Source organism: Anabrus simplex, chromosome 1, assembly GCF_040414725.1.
Source record: "Anabrus simplex isolate iqAnaSimp1 chromosome 1, ASM4041472v1, whole genome shotgun sequence".
Lineage (NCBI taxonomy): Eukaryota > Metazoa > Arthropoda > Insecta > Orthoptera > Tettigoniidae > Anabrus > Anabrus simplex.
This window is the reverse complement of record NC_090265.1, coordinates 538,094,801-538,118,543: the sequence shown is the minus strand read 5'-3', so window position 1 is coordinate 538,118,543 and position 23,743 is coordinate 538,094,801. Positions and strand designations below refer to the sequence as shown.

Sequence of the window (23,743 nt, the reverse complement as noted above, 5' to 3'; positions counted from 1 at the left end):
TTGACATGTGAGTCCAGCAGGTTAGATTCAAGATATGTTCTCAATCCTGTCAGACACTTGCAATGAGCTAGGTTTTATATTTCTCATAAACAGTTGATCATTTAGTATTTGACTGTCCTGTGTTCATAAGAGCAAGATTTGATTCGGACTCTCATTTGAACTGCTGTAATATTCAACTCTCACAACCACTATACCATATTTTCACACAGAAATGCTGTTACAAACATTTCCTAATTTTCATTCATCGCATCTTTCAAAAACTGATTCTGAGAATCACCATCATTATGTTTAACTTATAATGGTATATTTCAACTATAACCCTAAAATACTTTGTAAAATAGGGTTCATTTGCATTGGACATTATTATTATTATTATTATTATTAATAATAATAATAATAATAATAATAATAATAATAATAATAATAATAATAATTTCAGTGTGATCTATACAATGACACAGATGCTTCCAGTCACAATAAGACAACTTCGCTACCATTAATAGCCAACACAGGGTTCGTTCATTTTTGTTCATGTGCTACGTTCATTTAGCTGCTCCTGTATGTTTTTGACCTGTGTTCTTTGTACTCACTTTTGTTGTTCCCTTTTCTTGTGTACGTTGAGCTTTTGCATTATCTCACATTTCCCATATCAAGTCTGAAAATATGACTGCCCTGGCTGAATACCAAGACACCTTCAAAAATGACATTTTGAGATATAAACAAGGGCATATAGCGTAACTCTTTCCCTATCTGGTTCTCTACTAATTTCAATCCCAGGTTGTTCAAGTTCCGGGAACAATGTCTTAATGTTTCCTCCAAATATTTCCTGAATTACAGCATAGAAACAAAATGCTTAAATACTCCTATCTTAAAACAGCTGTTTTTAAGATGTCTTAATTCTAAACTAGGGCAGTGATATCTCAAAAATATCTGCCCTATGAGAATGGATGTTTGCACTCTTGATAAAAGTGGAAAACAGAAAAGAGATTACTGAGGACTGAGAAAAAATTACTCTGGAAGAGTTGTGATTGACAAGTACAGATCAAAACTAAGAAGATAGCAATGTGTGAAGATGTGGACTTTGTTCTATTTTTTTTGTTTTCATGTTTAAATGGTCTATCTCTTTCTGTCATTGTGTTTAGCCTATCTTTTGTTGTAAGTGCCTATACTTGACCTAACTTCCTGTCTCTAATGTATTTTTATACGTTTCTCTCTTTTCATTACATAAATATTACTCGATACTAAATTTTCTACGGCATCTATGGCGGAGAAGGTGGACTTCGGTACGGCGGAGATGGCAGAAGGGGCATACCCGCAGCGTCTGTACTCCAGAGGAGCGGCTACGAAAGGCGTCTGTCTCCATGTTAGGGCCAGCCTAATTTTGAACCTGGCAGTAGGTATAAAATGCCTTTGGGTGTGGCGAGCCCATCGTAACAATAGCCTATATGGTGCCTCGGAAAAGGTTAGGGCGTCCCCTGCTAAAAGCGACGCGCAGCTCTTCAGGTGCTGGGGGAACTGTGAAAAATGGGCAACCAGCACCAAACTACATCAAAATTGCAACAGTTAATGTACTGACACTGACGGGAAAGACAGAAGAACTGGTTGACTTCATGATAGAAAAAGATATAGCCATACTTGGACTGTGCGAGACCAAGAAGAGGGGTACAGGGGAGATCCCTCTGAGAGAAGGATACAGGCTGTATTACAGCGGAGGACCTGAAGCAAAAAATGGAGTGGCCATCATACTTAGAAGAGAAATCCAAGAATATCTGGAATATACAAAGTACGTCAGTGATAGGATGATGATGATGAGACTCCAGTTTGAAAATGGCGTGAAAGATCTATTTCAGTTGTATGCCCCACAAACTGGTTGCATAGATGAACATCTAGAGGACTTCTTAGAGGAAGTGGAGAGACAGATAGAAGATAAGGAAGTACTATTGATGGGAGATCTAAATGCATAAGTTGGAATGGAAAGACAAGGAAAGGAAGATGTTGTAGGGCCCTTTGGATATGGAAATGTAAATCCAGAAGGCGAGTTGTTGGTGGATTTTTGCATGAGGAATCAAATGATTGTTGGAAACACCTGGTTTAGGAAGAAGAACAGTCAGAAGATTACAAGGTATGGCTGGGGAGACAGACGAACAAAGACCATGATTGATTATATAATCATAGAGAAAGAACACCGGAAGAACCTTGTAGATGTAACAGCCATGCCTGAAGAAGCCTTTGGTGGAGATCATAGAGTTGTGATAGGAAAATTGAAAGTTGGAAAGATTGAAAAACCCCAATTAAGAAGAGAGAAAAGAATTAAAGTATGGAAGTTGAAGGAGAAAAGCATACAAGAAGAATTTCAAAGGGAAATAATACCCTTGGTACCCAGGACAGAGGTGGGGAATGTTGAAGAGGAATGGAAAAGATTTAAGGAAGCACTGGTTGGATGTGCAGAAAAGGTGTGTGGTAGAACATCAGGAAATGTGAAAGACAAAGAAACACACTGGTGGAATGATGGGTAAAGATTAAAGTGAAGGAAAAGAAAATGGCATGGAAAGCATGGAAAACATCTAAGACTGAAGAAAGTAGAAAATATGTGGAGGCAAAGAATTTGGCCAAGAAAGTAGTGGAGGAAGAAAAGAGGAAAAGCTGGGCCTTATTCACACAGACATTGAGAGATGATACGCAGGGCAGCAAGAAATTACTGTATGGTATCTTAAGAAACAAAAAGAGAGATCAAGTAAACACCAGATTTGTGAAGGATGAAGGTGGCATAATTTTAACAAAGCCAGAAGAAATAAGAAATAGATGGAGAGAGTATTTTCAGAAGCTGCTGAACATAAGAACGGATGACAGTCATTCAATGGACAACCAGGAAAGGCAATTAGTTGACGAAGAAATGGATAAAGAAATTACAATGAATGAAATTGAAATGGCAGTAAGAAAGATGAAGAATGGAAAAACTGCTGGAATAGATGAAATTTCAGTAGAGATGATAAAGGCAGCTGGAGCTGTAGGCCTGCAGTGGACATATCGGGTTCTCAGGAATGTCTGGGAGAAAAGGAGGTCCCTGAGGATTGGCAAAAAGGAATAATCATCCCAATTTTCAAGAAAGGTGATAAAGTTTTGAAGAACTACAGGGGAATTACTCTAATATCCCATGTTGCTAAGATAATGGAAAGGATACTGGAAAGTAGAATAAGGTTGAGGGTTGAGAACCAGATAGAGGAAAATCAGTTTGGTTTCAGAAGTGGAAGGTCAACAATAGAACCCATTTTCATTATGAGACAACTAATGGAAAAGCATTGGGAGTACGGGAATGATATGGTGATGACATTCATTGATATTGAAAAGGCATATGACAGTGTCCCTAGGACGAAAGTTTGGGACAGTCTGGTGCAAAAAGGAATTGGACAGGGATTAATAAAAATGATAATGGCATTGTATAAGGAATGTTGTAGTTGCGTGCAAACACAAGTTGGCAGGACAAGTTGGTTCAAAATAACTAGTGGGCTGAGACAGGGAAGTGTTCTATCACCAATCCTGTTTACAATAGTAATGGATGACATCATGAGAACAGCAAAAGCAGCATATGGAGGAAGAGAAATGAACATGATATTTGCAAATGATATTGTGATTTGGGGAGAAGACAACAGGAAGGTTCAAGAACAGTTAAATGTGGTGAATGGGAAGATTGAAGAATGTGGATTGAAAATAAGTGTAGAAAAGAGTAAAACTCTTGTTATGACTAGAGGGGAGAAAGAAGGGAAAGGTCAGATTAGACTTGCAGACAAGCCCCTGGAAGTAGTGGAAAAAAGGTTTAAATACCTGGGGAGCGAATTAATGGATAATGCTCGACTGGATGCTGAGATTAGTAAAAGGATTCAAGCTGGAAGTTGTTTCTATCATAGTGTAAGAAATATGTTATGGGACAAAGATGTGCCAGTGGAAGCAAAGGATACTATGTACAAGATGTATTACGTACCCATAACAACTTACGGAGCAGAAACTTGGACAATGACAAAGAAGGATGAGAGTCGAATACAGGCAGCCGAAATGAAATTCTTGAGGAGTATGATACAGAAGAGTAGAAGAGACAAAATAAGGAATGAGAAAATCCGGGAAGAAATTGGAGTGGAAAAAATGAATGACAGAATAGAGAAGAGCCGACTAAGATGGTTTGGGCACATAAAGCGAATAGCGACGAAAGAATGCCAAAAAAGGTGATGGAAATGCAAATCCAAGGAAGGAGAGGCCGTGGATGACCACGATTGAGATGGAAGGATACCATCCAACGCAGCATTATAGAAAGAAACCTGGACTGGGACACAGTGTTGGAGGAGGAGTGGTGGAAAGACCGAAGAAAGTGGAGAGGAACCATATTTGCCCCTACCCGGCTACAGCTGGATAAAGGGAAATGATGATGATGATGATGATGATGATGATTAAATTTTCTTTAAATATTATGGACAGGGATCAAAAAGATGGCACCAAGACTTACAAATGATATCACCACTCACCCAAAAGACTGACAAGCAGTTAGATCATTCATGGCGTGCTGTTACAATTTATACCTTCGTAAATTAGTCATAAGCCTGACAACCTGAGCCCAGTATATCACAGGCCAAACTCTGCCTGTCACAAACCAGGACAAAGGGCGAGTAATAGAGGAGTAAAACCTCTTTAAAAAACTTTGGTCTAGCTAACAGCACTTTGTTGGGGCCTCTTGCCAGAGTTATGGGGAAGTCCTTAACAGCAGCTTTGGTGGAGAAAGAGACCTTCAGAATAGTACAACTAGCAGATGAGGCATTCCAGTACTCAATCTGCTGCCTTGTATATGAAGTGGAGGAACTATGGAAAGGGGTTCCTTTCTTCAAAATCAAACTTGAGCCATTTCACATTACAAAAGCATAATTGTCAGGTTAGGTAAGAAAAGAGCAGGATTACAAGATCAAATGTCTGTTCGGCTATTCCAAAGGGACCACAAGAATACAATAAAAGAGAGAATTTCCACCTTTTTGATACTGTATATTTGCTTAAAACAAGTTAACTAATAGTATATGTTTCGTTCCTTAGGAACATCCTCAGCTGTCCCAAAAACGGGACTGAATATTACAGCTGAAATTAAGGTGTGTATTACAACTTGGAAACGAGAGCCCAAGAAAATATTGTAACCAATATTCAGTAGCTATTCTCCAAAATTATCTGTATGAATTATGTCATGACACATAGGCTAGAATAGACATTAAATATTGTACTGTATGTAAAAAGAAAGAAAAAAATTCTACTCCTTAGGCAAACCCAATTTGGGTCAGATTAAATAAATAAAATAGGTAAATAGATAGATAGATAGATAGCAGCAGCAGCAGCTCTGAGAATTAGAAAGCAACATTTGCTACTGATCAAGGTGCTAAATTCGTTTTACATCGCACCGACACAGATAGGTCTTATGACGACGATGGGATAGGAAAGGGCTAGGAGTGGGAAGGAAGTGGCCGTGGTCTTAAGGTACAGCCCCAGGATTTGCCTAGAGTGAAAATGGGAAACCATGGAAAACCATCTTCAGGGCTGCTGACAGTGGGATTCAAACCCACTATTTCCCGGATTCAAGCTCACAGCTGCACACCCCTAACCGCATGACCAATTCACCCAGTTGAGGTGTTTAAAATCTACTAGTGGATGTTAGTGTTGTTCAAAATTAATTTCTCTGATGTCAATAGAAATAAATAATGGACTAAGAGAAGCTTTATCATCTTTGTACGACAGAAACAAGAGCAAATCTACAGCTCTGGAGATATTTCAATTATTGATAGAAATCACCTCCAAAAACTTACAGGTTTACTTGAGCCTCTTAAAACAGCCGCTGACTATCTTGATGGAGATCAGCATCCAACAATTCATGAAGTACTTCTTTGAGCAAAAACTCTTGAGGATCATGTGAATGTCTGCGACACAGAATTCACTGAATTGCAAGCCACAAAGGCACAAGCATTACAGGTTCTGAACGAGAAATTTGTTATGGATGATTATTATCACCTAATTGTTCCTCTGACCAGAGTTCTGTGAACTGCTTTTATATATATTATTAAAAAAAAAAAAAAAAAAAAACAACAACAACAACAACAACAACAACAACCACACACACACGCGCGCGCGCGCACACACACACACACACACACACAAAAAACCCACCAGATCTATAACTTCCTATTCAATAAAAGGGGTCTCCAACCTGCCCCAACACAGGTAAGAATGAGTCAAATATAAAATTTGTATGAATTTTCTTCTGCACACAGCTAATTACTTGTTATCTGCCCACAGGCAGAGAGGATGAAGGCATCATGGATAAAAATGTTTCTTACACCTTACGAAAAGGGGCCATTCTCTAAATGGGTAAATTTCTCTTAAAAAGGCAAAGAAACATCCTCCAGCAAAGACAGAGAAATTATAGTTTACCGTTTGGTAACTGCAAATGTGGATGAGCTGTTACACAAAGATAGTATCACTGCCTGGTGAAAGGCTTATGAAACTGCACTTCCCAAACTAGAATGTGTAACAAAGAAAATTCTGTGTTCCAATCACAAGTTCATACAGTGAATGTGCATTCAGTATAGCAGGATTTGTAGTTAATGAGAAACATTCATCAAAACAGCACCTTGATAATGCAGATGATTTACTTTTCTTTCATAGCAACCTGAAGGAATCGATAATATAGTTCTTGTGCGGATATCTACTGTACCAAGTTATTTACTGTCACACACATGGTGAAATATTCCTTCGTAATGATAAAGATTGCATCAAGCTTTCTTTTTAAATTTAATAGGAAACTTTAGAACAATAGTTTTAACCACCTAATCAATACACGTCATTATAATCTCAAAAGATTATTTATGAAAAAATAGTGGACATGTTTTGGCACTTGGAGCAATCATCAACACATAAACACTACAAACACTTAAATATACCGGGCGAGTTGGCCGTGCGTGTAGAGGCGCGCGGCTGTGAGCTTGCATCCGGGAGATAGTAGGTTCGAATCCCACTATCGGCAGCCCTGAAGATGGTTTTCCGTGGTTTCCCATTTTCACACCAGGCAAATGCTGGGGCTGTACCTTAGTTAAGGCCACGGCCGCTTCCTTCCAACTCCTAGGCCTTTCCTATCCCATCGTCGCCATAAGACCTATCTGTGTCGGTGCGACGTAAAGCCCCTAGCAAAAAAAAACAACAAAAAACACTTAAATAAGATTATAAGACCTTTAAAATAAAGATGTGAGGAACGATTTTAACATTAATACAATTGAGAAGAAGAGGTATGGAAGCAATAATGATATTTAAGAAAAATCAAAACAAAATATAAGAGTTCATTTATGAAAAGTTTGTAGAATCACCACAATATGGCCAAATATGTATTATGAAGTTCAAAGACATCAAAGAACATTATAAAGGAAAAGTCCATCCTTGAAGGTTGTATGATGCTGCAGGGCATCATGTAATAATCTTGCCAAGAAGAATGCAGTGGGTATATGTGAAATTGTTGCATCAAATGTGGCACCCTCTTTTCAAATAAATGCTGACTTCTTCATATGTTCCATCATATAATTTGCTTATATGTAAAATATTAAAAGGTTTAAAGATCATGATCAAGAACATATCATGTTCGATAAATTTCCAAGTTCTTTGAAAATGTTTAAATCTGCCACCTGGGCAACAGCCCTAAATGCAGATCATTGCTGACTGATTGAACTGCTGTCTTTTGAAAGTACTACTCTCAGTATAGTTTAAGGCTGTTCTTTTCTTTCTTTGTTTCACTGTGACAGAGTCAGTGTATTGGAAATCATTCTCAAGAATAATGCCTGCCACAAAGCAACCCCTGCTAAACATAAAACTCGAAAAGAGCTGAGCCACTGAAGCAAACTCAGCTCAAGCTGGGCCAAGAATCTTCTTCCCTCATCTCTAATGCGTACACAGAATGGTCTGAGCCAAGATAAGGTGTACAACAAGGTACTGAACTGTCTCCTCATTTATTCATTGTGTTTATTCTAATATTTGCCCCTATTGAAGTTCCTTCTTTTTGTATACAACTTAACCCTTCGTGGGCGGCAATGTTTTGCGACCGTGGGCTAAGGGTACTTTTGGAAAACAATAATGTGATGTAAATACTGCTAAAAGTATCCTAAAGTATGCATTAGTTTATAAGAACAACATATATTTCAGGTTTCACTGAATTTCAGCACTGATGTGCTCCAGAAACAAATTTTTATTATTTTACGAGAATTTGTTACTGCAAAAACTGCACAAGTGTCACCAAAATTTTTTTCCAGTATAATGAACTTTGTAAAAATTGTTATTCTATTACTGTAATCACAATTCACTGACAAAATACAACAAGAGAGACGAACAACAACAAAAAAAAAAATCCTAAAAATAATGCTGATACTGTAATAATAAATGTATACTGAATAAATACCATACAAAAGAGACAGCACACTAAGAAGAAGAAGAAGAAGAAGAAGAAGAAGAACCCTAGTCACCGCACCAATAAAGGCTTCCATGTCTGAAACACTCGGGGAAACCATGATGCAATTCTTGCCCTTTTAGTCTGGGATGTTGCTTTCTTCTTATTTGTGTTTCCCTGAATACAAGTTTCATTCGTAATTAGCTCAAAAATTTCATCATCAAAAGAAAAGATAAAAATACTCTAGTGGATCAGAATCTTGATCAAAATATGATGGTATTATAGTCTCCCGCTGAATGTTATATATTGGAATCGTAGTTGATGGGACAGATCAAAATTACTCACGTCAGCCCAGGAAGCACTGAGTGCACGTGCACTATTGCCTGTATGATCACTTGTGCCACCCTTGCATTCACTACCGCTGCCGCAAGAAATCTTGGGAGACGACCTTCACTGTTGCTAAATGACAATTCTGACACTCCACTGCCACTTTTCATCAACTATCTCATCAATTGTGATTAGATTCCTTTGAACTATTTAGCCAAAAACGTGGAAAAAAACTGGAAAATACGAACCACAGTATTCTGCAATTATGCACGATCAACAAACTCAGCTGATAACTCACAAAGAAATGTGCGTAATATAATTGTAACGCCACAATTCGGCTTTAAAATGTTTGTAAGTGCAAGCTTATGTAATCTGTTGACTATTCGTATTACTATTTGAACTCAGAAAGCCGGTAAAATTTTGAAGTGTTGTACAAGCTCATATATGGGTTTCCGCCTGCGAGGATACGGACAGGTAACCCATATGTGGGTTTGCACCCGGGAAAGGTTAATTATTAGTAAAATACATATTGATAATTTCATTTATTTTAAGACATTATCTGGGATCACCTTACAAGTTTCAAGAAAGGATCAACAGTAGACTTACAATTACGAAATGGTTGTGGGAGTACTACCATAGTTATCTTTAGCAGAAGCGTAGAAGAGCAGGCAGTGTCATTTTGAACTAAATTTTGGTTCTTCTTGTAAGATCCCTATGTTTAAACAATATCATTACGTCTTATATACATTTTTGCTAGGGGCTTTACGTCGCACCGACACAGATAGGTCTTATGGCGACGATGGGATAGGAAAGGCCTAGGAATTGGAAGGAAGTGGCCGTGGCCTTAATTAAGGTACAGCCCCAGCATTTGCCTGGTGTGAAAATGGGAAACCACGGAAAACCATCTTCAGGGCTGCCGATAGTGGGATTCGAACCTACTATCTCCCGGATGCAAGCTCACAGCCGCGCGCCTCTACGCACACGGCCAACTCGCCCGGTCGTCTTATATACAGAGAATCTCAGATTTTTATATATTGTGAAAAGTATTCAACTTCTTAAAACAAAAAGCTTTTCCTCACTTCATGAAACAACTGGACACAAAACAATAAACTAGTCATTTTATTGAATATTTCCATGAATGCAAGTTGAAAGATGTAAGGAAAAATATTGTTAGTAACAGCGAGCTTAGAGTCCAGCCAAGGAGGACACACGAGACAAGAAGTGCTATTGTAATCATTACTGTTATCACTTCAACTTATGTTTTCTTCATCATTTGCAACATTCTTAGATACTCTGCAAACTAGAGTAGATGGCTATGATTAAATGTAAAAGGGAGAAAGAAATAAACCCTATGTCCCAAAACACAACACTAATGGAACAGAGAAGGGTGAGATGAGGACCCTGCTCAAGATCAATGAAATGAGAAAACACGTAAGATGGTGGTGATTATTTATTTATTTATTTATGAGGAAGTACAACTAAATAACCATCCTTCTAAACTCTGACCTACCGAGCTCGATAGCTGCAGTCGCTTAAGTGCGGGCAGTATCCAGTATTTGGGACATAGTAGGTTTGAACTCCACTGTCGGCAGCCCTGAAAATGGTTTTCTGTGGTTTCCCATTTTTACACCAGGCAAATGCTGGGGCTGTACCTTAATTAAAGCCATGACCGCTTCCTTCCCACTTCTAGCCCTTGCCTGTCCCATCGTTGCAGTCGCCATAACACCTATCTGTGTCCGGGGTGCGACGTAAAGCAAAAAACTCTGACCAGAAGAGAAAAACGAAAAAAATGAAGATACCTAGCATAGAGTGAGAAGATATCCCCGTTTAATGGGATTGTCATTTATTTCACTAAAGTGTCCTGTAGTCCTAACAAAAAATATACAAAACGCATTTTGTCTCATTTTAGGTGAAAAGTCCCATATGCCTTTAAGTAATATGTTTAAAGTTAAATTTTCATAAAGCATCAATGTATATTTCTTGATGTGTAAAGAGTAATAACAGGTTTTTTAGATGGCATTATCCCGTAACTGCGATTGGACTTCTGGAGGAAGGACTGCCTGTTTCTTTGTACTTCATTACTGGTTGTTGCTTCATGGTGCAGTGGTGATTATTCCATGTGAGGATCATCCTGCACTTCATAATTTATCTACATAAATGTTTATTAACATTCACTGTGAAAAAAAAAAGGACAATTTAGCATTGTTGAAATGCATGCAGGGAAGGGAGTTAACAGCGATATTAAGATCCAGTTGGTATACTACTCAGCATGTACGCAAGTACACTAAGGGAACAACCTTACTCTTTCTCCCCTAATAATATTGAAGGTAAGTGATTTATATTTATTTTCTTAACTGATGGGTTTGATTCAGTGTTGCTAACCATACACTTTTCTGTAAGATTGTAAATCAATCTGGATAATACCAGGTAAGTGTGGCATGTTCGAATAATGTATTTAATAACATAGTTGTTGTAATATGACAAACACAGCATTTTATTAATACGGCCTTATTTCATCCAATTCCCATGTAGAATTTAATTACAGTGTGTAAGAAGCAAGGAAAATCTGCAAGAACTCCTCCAAAAAGGGAAGCAATGTCATCTCTTCTACGATGTTCTCTTCAGAAGGCTATTATAAACATCTACAAGGAACTGGAATAGGAAGACATAGCAGGCAGTATCTATATATACCATATTTACTTGTGTATTAGATCCCTCCCCCCTTGGATTTCCGAGACAAAGAAAATGAAAAAATAAATCTTGCATACAAGAAACCCCAACTTAACTCGCCAGAGAAGAACAACGATTCCGCTCCAAAGCGGGTACAAGTCTTATTGTAGCTCTGATGACATCACACAAATTTGTGAATAGTTTCGTCCGTACAACCCACACAATGAAAACACGCGTCAAAGTTATGCAGTACATCTGTGTTTCATAGTTAAGAAATGACCGTCTCCGTAGCATAGGCTTATTGCAGCTCTGATGACGTCGCACAAATAGGTGAATAGTTTCGTGTCCGACCCGCGTATTGCAAGCATGCATCAGTCATGCTATATGTCTGTGTATTGTAGTTAAGAATGTCCGACAGCGTAATGGTTAGCACAATTTGCTGCCGTTCTTAGGAGTCTGAGTTCGATTCACGGTACTGTACCGTACGAATGGCAGGAAGGTTGATATGCGGTAAAAATGGTACGTGTAACTCTCCTCCCCTCGGAGCGTCTAAAAAGAGCTGCACCACTTTGGGATGAGGAAACGAGTTTACTTTAGTTGAGAAATATTCATGGTTGTTGCTATTAATATAGCAGGCAAGATCATTAACAAAGTGATCGTTTAATATCTCGTAACTCGGGCCAATATATGTACTTTATGGAGAGAAGTAGATTTAAAACGTAACTACACAATCATAATGATTGTTCGCCAACGTACTTAACAATTAATAATAATAATAATTTTATGTTCCCGCTCAATTTTACGATTTTTGTAGATACCAAACAAAACATACAAGGGTATGCATTAATAAAACAATTGAGACAACGAACGTACAAAATTAAACATCATGATGATAAAACGGATCCTAAAAATTAAGTGTCTGCTTTTAACAGCTGCAGTTATCAAAAGAATGCTTCCAGTCATTATGCATTACATTCGGAAGTACAACTTTTAACATACGCTAGTTATCAACTGGTGCTTTGGCACGCTTTTTACAGGCTTTATTCAGAAGGAGTGGCTTTTGCTATACACACACCAGCTGGGAATATCAGAGACCATCTCCAGAAACCATTTGGGATTAGATTCACATCATCTGGACTCTATAGTCGGGAATAAAACTATTTTTAAAAGGTTAAAAACGACGGAACCTTGAATGCTCTCGATTGCAGTGCATAGCAGATGAGATGGCAGTGAAGATGACGTCACTTGGAATGGTGACACGCCGGTAGCAGAGAAGTTGGCAGCGCGGGACGATAATTAGAATGAAAGCAGTGATAAGGTTTACTGTGTGGTAGGCCTACTGCTCAAATGACAGGGACACATGACTGGCTATTAAGTTATTTTGTATCAATTTTGCAAAATATAATAATAGGATACCCATGTCCCTTTTCTTTATGGGATCGAGTATGACGCGAGACGAATCTTTGTAGCGAGTTTTTACGACCGTATGCCCTTTCTGATGTCAACCTCATCAGAGGAATTAATGAGATGTAACGAATAATGTGATATAACAGTAATTAAAACTGACTGTATTTACTTTTATATGTAGGCCTAAAAGTCGTGCTAACCATGTATTGTCTTTACATTTAGAAATACTGCCTTCCGTCAAAAAAATAGCCAATATAACTTAAATACATTCAAGTTTGTTAAAGACCGGGCGAGTTGGCCGTGCGTGTAGAGGCGCACGGCTGTGAGCTTGCATCCGGGAGATAGTAGGTTCGAATCCCACTATCGGCAGCCCTGAAGATGGTTTTCCGTGGTTTCCCATTTTCACACCAGGCAAATGCTGGGGCTGTACCTTAATTAAGGCCACGGCCGCTTCCTTCCAGCTCCTAGGCCTTTCCTATCCCATCGTCGCCATAAGACCTATCTGTGTCGGTGCGACGTAAAGCCCCTAGCAAAAAAAAAAAAAAAAAAAAAAAAAAAAAAGTTTGTTAAAGAATAGTGTAGAATGTTTACATATACAATTTATAGCTCTTTATAGCCTAGAAGTTGTGTTCACTGCATACAATTTGAGGTTATCGCATATTGGACTCCCCTTTACTTTTCTTGGCTGCAAAAGTGGGGGGAAAAAAGGGGGTCTAATACGTGAGTAAATACAGTATACCGCAGTGATATGATGATGATAATATGACTTGCAACATTTTCAAGGGTAAGAATTTGTTTTTATCTTGTTTCTATGATAAGTTTTTGACATAATGAGAATCAGTTGAAATGGGTGGAAGTTTCCTTATCAATGTAACCTTGTCTTGACTGGTACTGTTTGCAGACATAGTCCTTGTGCATTCTTATATTTTTGCTTATGTGTATTATTAAAGCGTGATTTCACCTCGGTCCAACAAGAAATAGCAAATTTCAATGGCGGAGCTGAATTATTTACACCAAACACAGGTAGTGTTGTTCAAAACGTATCTGTCTATTCAAGAATACGGCTACAGTACTGCGTATATCAAAATAAAGGCTAAAATATATAACCTTAAATTGCTATTTGCTTTACGTCGCACCGACACCGATAGGTCTTATGGCGACGATGGGATAGGAAAGGCCTAGGAATTGGAAGGAAGCGGCCGTGGCCTTAATTAAGGTACAGCCCCGGCATTTGCCTCATATGAAAATGGGAAACCACGGAAAACCATCTTCAGGGCTGCCGACAGTGGGGCTCGAACCCACTATCTCCTGATTACTGGATACTGGCCCCACTTAAGCGACAACCTTAAAGTGAGTGAGGGTGACAGAGGGTGTTTCCTTACTTAATTCTTCCCTGAGCTTGAAAATGGACTTGATTATGAATATCTTGATTTATTTCATCTTGACTTTTATCATTTACTTGGGTAAGGGAATCTCCATTATTGATCTTATGTCTGTTGATTTTAATATGTAACTAGCAAGTTGGTAGCAGTGATGATCCATTAAAAAAGAGAATAGAGCGGCGATATTTGCTCTTTAGTATATTCGCTTACATGCCAATGACTATAACTCAAAGAATGAGCTTGCTTCGTTCTGACAACTGACACGCAAAAGGGGGTTGCGCAGAGAAGGGTGGGTGACAGGTGAAAACTGCTTTTGCGAGATACCTCGATAGTTGTTGCAATCCTTCCTGTTCCCTTGCTTATAGATAGGTGCAATTATTGCTTTTGCCCAATCTGAAGGTACCTTACCAACACTCCATGCTAATCTTACTACTCTATGAAGCTATTTTTCCCTGCCTTCCCACTATACTTCACCATTTCAGGTCTAATTTCATCTATTCCTGCTGCCTTATGACAATGGAGTTTATTTACTATCCTTTCCACTTCCTCAAGCATAATTTCACCAACATCATTTTCCTGCTCCCCATGAGCTTGGCTGTTTGCAACACGACCATTATGATTTCCTTTTACATTGAGAAGATGTTCAAAATATTCCCTCCACCTCTCCAGTGATTCCCTGGGATCTATTATGAGTTCACCTGAATTACTCAAAACACTGTTCATTTCCTTTTTCCCTCCCTTCCTAAGATTCTTTATTACTGTCCAGAAAGGTTTCTCTGCTGCTTGTCCTAGCCTTTCCAGGTTATTACCAAAATATTCCCACGACTTCTTTTTGGATTCAACAACTATTTGCTTCACTCTGTTTCTTTCATCTACATACAAATCTCTGTCTACCTCGGCCTTTGTTCGAGCAATTTCTGATAAGCCTTCTTTTTACGTTTACAAGCTGCTCTCACTTCATCGTTCCACCAAGATGTTCACCTTTTCCCATCTTTACACATAGTTGTTCCTAGGCATTCCCTTGCTGTTTCTACAACAGCATCCTTGTATGCCACTCATTCTCTTTCTATACCCTGAACCTGCCTACTGTCTGAAACTTCTCACTAATCATATCCATGTACTTCTGTCTAATTTCCTCATCCTGGAGATTTTCTAGCCTTATTCGTTTGCGGACAGACTTCACTTTCTCTACCCTAGGCCTGGAGATATTTGGTTCACCACAGATCAGATAGTGGTCTGTATCATCAAAAAATCCCCGGAAAACTTGTACATTCCTAACAGATTTCCTAAATTCGAAGCCGGTTAAGATATAGTCTATTATGGATCTGGTACCCCTAGCCTCCCATGTGTAGCGGTGAATAGCCTTATGCTTGAAGAATGTATTCGTAACTGTTAAACCCATACTAGCACAGAAATCCATCAAATGCTTCCCATTCCCATTAGCTTCCATATCTTTCCCACATTTACCCATCACCCTTTCGTATCCTTCAGTTCTATTTCCAACTCTTGCACTGAAATCGCCCATTAGCACTATTCTATCCTTGCTGCTGACCCTGACCACGATGTCACTCAATGCTTCACAAAATTTGTCAACTTCATCGTCATCTGCACCCTCACACGGTGAATACACGGACACAATTCTCGTCCAAATTCCTCCAAACGACAAATCTACCCATATCATTCGCTCATTTACGTGCCTAACAGAAACTATGTTGCGTGCAATGGTATTCCTGATAAAAAAGCCCTACCCCATACTCTGCCCCTCCTTTTCTAACACCCCTCAAGTACACTTTATAATCTCCTATCTCTTCCTCGTTATCTCCCCTTACCCGAATATCACTTACACCTAGCAAATCCAGATTCATCCTCTTAGCTGATTCAGCCAGTTCTACTTTCTTTCTTCCAAAAGCTCCATTAATATTGATAACTCCCCATCAAATTCCGTTTCGTTCGCAAAGTTGTTTCCAAGGAGTCCCTCGCCTGTCAAATGGAAGTGGGACTCCGTTACTCCCATAGGTCCGAGACTTGCTTAAAATGTTCTGAGCTCGGTAAATTCATAAAGAAGGACGCTACCTTACTTACACATAGTCCAAGTGAGGATCACTCCTCTAACGGATTATGGACCACCGGTGGATCGTACAGTCCTAGCCACCTGAGCACAAGGAGGGCCATGACTCAGATTATGTCCAAGATGCCCACTCCCATTCCGCAGCAACTGGTATCCCGACTCTCAGGACCACTTACTCGGCCACTCAGCCGTCGCCCATAGTTCACGAACTAGGAAGTGACTACAGTAACCCACACCATGAACCATTATTATTAATATTAATAATATATGGTATTGTTACCCAATAGCATTCAGTTTCATAAAACCGGTGGCAAAACTGTAAAACATATTTTTTACATTCCCAAGTATACAGAAATACATGGTTAAGTGGGTGTAGAAATATAATGAACTGTTCAGTTAGCAAAGTTTCTTGTTTTGTCATAAAAAAGAGAGAGAAAATTAGAACAATTTAATTGTGGTGTATTTTAATAATTTAGGAAATGTTCTGTATGAAGGTCATCAACAAAAGAACATGTTGCTGCTTCAATTTCACTAAAGAGTTTAGAAAGTTATTTGTGTGTGTGTGTGTGCAGATATGAATATAGGTTGTTTTTCAACAACTGACACACCGCATTTATAAAGCAAATAACTTTTTAATCTCTCATGAAACATATTTTTACATTGATAAGGCTGTAAATAAACAAAATGTGTGCTTTTGAGTGACAGAAAAACCTAAAATTATCCGAAAAAAAGGAAGTCAAGAGGAGAAATTGACCATCCAGGTTGCCTTATCCAGGTATGGTTCTTCATCATCATCATCATCATCAATTCCCCTTTTCCAGGTGACACTGAGTAGGGGTAAATATGGTTCTTCTCCACTTCGTCCCGTCTCTCCATCATTCCTAATCCAAAACAGTGTTCCAGTCCAGCTTGCGTTGTCAAATACTTCTTCACAGAGTCCACCCATCATAATCTTGGTTTCCTTGTCCTCTCTTCCCTGTCATCTGTTTTTCCAGTATTGTCTAGGCAGTCTTTCTTCTTTCATTTGCTTGAAAAGTCCAAACCACCTCAATCTGTTCTGTTCCAGTTTGTCATTTAGTTTCTGCATTTTAGCTCTTTTACTACGTCTTCATTTCTCACCCTATCCCTCCTTGTCTTTTGTACCATACTTCTCAGGAATTTCGTTTCAGCTGCATATGTCACCACAGATAAGTAATATCCGTCATACATTACTTCTTTAACTTCCACTGGTACATCTATTCCATTTTCCCAGGCCTCACAATATTTGCACTAATTTTAAGCTGTTATAATGATGGTTTCGCCACTCCCAAAGGCATTTTAGAGCTCCTGCCAGCAAGTAATGAGGTCACTGCTAACATCGAGTACAGATGCCTTCTGCAGTCCCCCTACACTGGGGACAGATGCTGCTTGATGGGTTCTCGTGTCATTTCCTACACTGCGGGAACGATCACCCCACCTAAGAAAACTCATCTGCCTGAAGCCATTGGGTTGGTCATCATTAGCGGGTTGAGTTATTTCTCGCCACCTGATACTCGGTGTAGAGTCGTTGGCTGTATGGTCTACTCTATTACCATAGTGGACTGGACCGGCCGGACATATTAAGAGTAAGTACTGGGTGAAAATCAACGTAGAGAAGAAAACAAGGATGGCAGTGTACTGTCCAATTCTGAGATTTTGATAAAATTGGCAATTAGAAAAAGGCTTACCCATTCACAAATTATGATTTTAATTTATTCAATCATGCGATTGTTCACTGTCTGTTTATTACTTTTTTATGGAGTTCAATAATAATTGTTTCAGGTACTTTTATGTAACTTCTGTAATCACACCAGCATTTTTCATCTAGGGCACCATAGAAGTAATCACAATTAGTTTTGGAACCACTGCCTTATTTCACTGTGCTTTAAGAGTCTCTACAGACGGGGAATTTTACCACAATTCCCTTTTTTAAATAATTTGCTTCATGTCGCACCAACACACAAAGGTCTTATGGCGACGATGGGATAGGAAAGGCCTAGGAGTGGGAAGGAAGCGGCCGTGGCCTTAATTAAGGTACAGCCCCAGTATTTGCCTGGTGTGAAAATGGGAAACCATGGAAAACCATCCTCAGGGCTGCCAACATTGGGGTTTGAACCCACTATCTCCAGGATGCAAGCTTACAGCTGCGCACCCCTAACCACACGGCCAACTTGCCCGGTGCCACAATTCTTACAACTAAAGATAAAAACAGTAACTGAAAAACTTACCTTTTCCTTTGAAGTCCTGACAGGTGTAAGAAACATTTCCATCGCTCTCTAGAACTAAGCTACTTATTTTAAAGCAATGTTTCATTTCAAGGGGATGGCCAAGTACCCTGCCAGTCTTTCCTGATATTAATATCATATAATTGTGCAGCGACACTTTGGGTTCTGATACCAAACTGTATCCAGAACTATTCTTCTCTGATAAACTGCATGTAGCAAGTAACTCATACAATGAATCTCCATCCAAATCAGGCAGGACCAAAGGAAAGGAGATATTCACAGCATTCATATCTTCAAGAGTGTGGTTGTGAACATGCCAGATAATGGCACCTGGAATAGCAAAACCAAAGATTACACATATAAATTGGTGCAATAAAACAAAGGCTAGCATCAATCCTAATTTTACACTGAAATTCTGACATTTTAACATAAGTTGTGAGGTTATTATCAAATACATCATCACACCTCTCTCTCATTTTTACTAGAGATGCCTTCCAACATATAATCTGCAAGTACCTGTGAATGAACTACAGCCACCATATACCCCTATTCATAGCGCATATTGTTGTCCCATCCAACATATTCACAAACTCAACCTTTATCCTTTATTATAATAATAATAATAATAATAATAATAATAATAATAATAATAATGATGATGATGATGATGATAATAATGTTGCTGTTTGTGTCGTCAGTCCATAGACTGGTCTAATGCAGCACTCCAAGCCACCCAATCCTGTGCTAACCTTTTCATTTCTACATAACTACTACATCTACTCTAATCTGTTTGTTATATTCATACCTTGGTCTACCACTGCAACTTTTGCCAACTATACTTCAGAATTTCAAATAGCTTGGTCCAATCAACATTATGAAATGCCTTCTCTGGATCTACAACTACAATATTCGTGGGCTAGTCTTCCTTAATTTGATCTTCTACAATCAGACGTAAAGTCTGGATTGCTTCACATGTTTCTACATTTCTTCTGAAGCTAAACTGATCTTCTCCCAACTCTGCTTCAATTTGTCTTTCAATTCTTCTGTAAATAACACATGTTAAAATTTTGCAAGCATGAGATACTAAACTAATAGCGCAGTAGTTTTCAAACTTATCAACACCTGCTTCCTTGGCATTACGTATAACATTCTGTCTAAGGGCCGATTCTACCACCTACTGGTAAAGTAGCGCGTAACTTGCCCTCCGCATAAAGGGATGTTTCCGTTCAACCACTCCCAGGTAGTGCTATCGGCAGCATAAATCGTAGTTACCCGGCGCATAATTTATCGGCCACTTCGAGGGCCCGATAAGACTTTACCTGCCAGGCAAGTTTTGAGAGCTGAACATCATTTATTAGCTGTATTTCTGGTGACATACAACTCAAATTAGCTTAGTATACTGAAAAAAAGCATTATACTGTAACAGTGATCAATACTTTATTGCAGGATTTTGAACATTAATGCTTCCCTTCAGTTGCAATGGTCACACCAGCCTCTCGCACTGGTAGCGCAGGGAACTCATTTTACACGTCAAGCTTTCGCAGCGAAACTCTAAAAGGATATAAAATCAAAACCTATTTGGAAATAATTTCAAATGGGATTTAATTTTCTACTTCTTTTTTCAGACACAAGGTATAACTCAGTGTATGTATCCCAATTATTCAAAGCTTCCTAATGCACTCAGTTCATAATACGAGGTATGCAGGTTCGAGTCTTCATTATGATGAATCCTTTTCATTTTCATTACCAGCGTTGTGTTAATCTGTATGCCTCTTTTCATATGTTCTTTTGTTAATGTTGAAATGTTTAATCACAATATTATGTCTACTAGGAAAATGCTTTATATGTGTGCTACTTATAGAAAGTGATGTTACGAATAATACAGCATAGAGGACTGTCGCCCAGGTAGCAAATTACCTACCAGTTGTTTACATAATCTTCTTGTAAATGATTTCGATGAAATTGGAAACTATTCCATTCCCGAATTCCTCTTCCTATGAATGGATATTTACCCCTATTAGTTCTCTAACAGGACCTTCCAACTTTATCTTCATAAAGTAAACATTAGAATGAAATGCATTATCAATAAATGGAAGCATGTGGAACTAAACGAGGTCACAGAGCTAGTTGCAAATAGAGCATCCTGGAGATACTTAATTCACAGAAGCCTGCAGATAGAATGCTGAAAGGCAGTAAGTCCGTAAGGAAGATGTGAGTGTATATACGTATATGGAAGCGCGTAAAAGAGAGTTAAGAAGAACGGCAGGGAACGAAAATAAATTTTAAAATGTAAATTAGAAAGACGATGAAAACCGGTGTACCTTCTATTATGGAGCGAGCGGCTTGACCAATCTAGTACGAGAATACTTTCCAAAAACGCTGCCTTACATGACAGGTTATAACAGGTGTAAGAAAATGTATTCTCGAGATTTTAATCCCAATTAGGTATTGATTTTGAAGCTCATAGATTAAAATCACGAAAGCTTGACATTAATCGTTGTCCATAACTCTCAAGACTCCCCCTATTAGGCTTTTTGGTGATAATCAACAGATGCAAGCACAAGAAAATAAGACAATCTAAATGAGCTTCATACATCTGACGATAGATAGCACAACACTCGAAGGCGAGAAGTCACTGAAAATCAGTGTAGCCAACTCCGTATATCGGTGTCTAGCTCCGGGTAGCTACCCAGCGCTTGCGCGGAGGTGGTTGCACGCAAGGCAAAATACCAGCTGATTTACACTCCCAGGTAGTTTACCTCCTGGGCAGCTGCCAGCCACTTTACCAGCAGATGTTAGAACCAGCCCTAAATCAGACAGCACTTCTCCTGTACCATATATCTTACACACTAAAAGGAATAACCTCACTATGCTGGTTTCTCCTAAGGGAGTCAGTAATTCTGTGGGTATGTCATCAATCCAGGTGCCTTGTTCACATTTAGGTCTCTCATAGGTCTGTCGAATTCTGACCTCAACAATGGGTCTCCCGTTTCATCAGCCATGAACAGCCTCTTCTTGTACCAGAACCTTACCATATACTTCTTTCTATTAATACAATTGTTTAATATGTTCCTACCATGTTTGTGCCTTGTTTTCTTTCCCTAGAAGTGGTTTTCCATCTGAGCCGTTAATATTCATACACTAGTTTTCTGTTCTCCGAAGGTTTCTTTGACTTTCCTGTATGCAGCATGTACCTTTCCTACAAACATACAACCTTCAACATCCTTGCACTTCTCTTTCAGCCAATCTTTCTTATTTGACCTGCACTTTCTATCTACTTCATTCTTTAATCACCTGTATTCTTTTCCGCTCTCCTCACTGTATTCTTTTCTGCTCTCCTCATTTTTTGCAGTCTTGTATTGTAGCTGTTCATCAATCAAGTGTAATATATCCCGAGTTACCCACCAATTCTTACTTGATCTTACCTTTCATCCAAGCCTTTCTTCAGCAGCCCTACTGATGTCATTCTTCACGACTGTCCACTAATCATCTATTGTGTTTCTTTCAGCCATTTTATTACGTTCTTTTGCAATTTAATATTTCAAAAGCAAAATAACTACAGACTCTTCCAAGTGGCCAAATGAGGAAGCTAAAGGACCCTACTATTGAGAAAGCATGGCGTTAGTGCCATCTAGCGATTACAGAAGGAACTATGTCAAGTTTAACAAAGCATTGATTATATCAACGCCGGCACTTCCTGCATAATTTTCAAGAGTTGATATAATCAACGTGGCACTCAAGGAGTTTAACATAACCTGCATTTCACTATCAGAAATGTTTTGTTGTATCATTTTCTTGGAAAAAAAAAAAAAAAAAAAAAACCTTTGTTTAATCCAGATGTAAACATGGTATGTCTACGCCTCCCCCAAAAGAAAGAGTTGTGATTTGCTGAGCGTGTAGTACCAACATCCACCCCGTCAACGTCTTGTGTTCGGACGTACAGTGCTGCGCATTGTATACGACAACAGTGTGAAGATCTGAACTTCTGAATACACGAATAAACCGGGATTCTGTTCACTTAGTTTATTGAACACATTCACAATGCACTGCCAATGATCACTTCTGAGCGGCTTTCCTCTTTTGTGCTTCATTACACGCGATGGTCCTACCTCTTGCTCCAGTTCTCTCACTATTAATACTGACTCAATGACAGCTGCAAGATGCAACACCTCATCTCCACGCTGTACAGCTTGGGACTTTCTCCCACTATGAGAAGACTTCCTGTATTACACCACACCATGTGCCTTTATTTCTCGTTATTTAATCACTATGTTATAAACAAGCATATATATAAATACATACACTGGTATGTATGATAACCATATTTTAATTTGATTACGTTCTCTTCCAAACTCTCTAAACGTAATAAAATAAAAATAATGTGACGTACTACTTTTCTTCGAGCTCGCATACAGTTGAGCGAGTGCGAATTTCCTATTTTAACAATGGGAGTTTCTGTTTTAATATCCACACTGAAACAATGATGAGGGAAGTATATAGGACATATGGATTTATCATTAAAGATGTGAAGAATTGAACGATACGATGTTAACCATCTACTAGTGACATATTCTGAAGGAACATAACTGGTGATATGGTGCCTGAGAGACGTCTATAATCTGAGCATTTTTAATGGAATTAAATTTCATCAAGGCAAGGTTTATTCATTTTATATCGAAAAGGCATATTTTAAGGAATGTCTTAACACATTTTATTACCAACTCCCTTGCACCAAATTAAAAAAAAAAAAATCTGAATCCAAGTATACGTCACTTTATGAAGAAGAAATCTACGTTTGAACTAAAAGTGCATCAGCATTCCTCATATGCCTCTGAATGGCTCTAAAACTATTTTCTTATACAGACTGAAACAAAATTATTTGAGAAAACATAAATTTATCACACATTCACGGAACTACAAAAACCTGCAATGGACTAATTTACACATACAAAATATTCAGAAATATTCAAAATATTCGTAATTTGTCTTATTTACTTTATTTTTCGTCCAATACACACTCGAATCACGTATTATACTTGTTTGCATGTTTTCACTAATCGAGGCAAAGTTTTTACTTCCCACATATATCCCTTTCTGCATATTTTGGAACAAAAGCGGCCTAAGGGCCGAATTCATAGTCAGCACTTATACATAAGTGGAACCCTTAAGTAATAAGGGATCACTTACAATAAGTATTCAA

At 38.6% G+C, this 23,743-nt stretch overlaps 1 protein-coding gene across 1 annotated transcript in view; it reads right to left on the bottom strand.

Annotated features, from left to right (window-relative positions):
• Window positions 1-23,743, bottom strand: part of LOC136869123 (uncharacterized) — a 76,013-nt gene that overhangs the window by 22,042 nt on the left and 30,228 nt on the right. Inside the window, exon 5 of the mRNA XM_067144826.2 lies at window positions 18,547-18,873. Coding sequence (XP_067000927.2) covers window positions 18,547-18,873 — 327 coding nt within the window. The remainder of the gene's footprint in view (window positions 1-18,546; window positions 18,874-23,743) is intronic.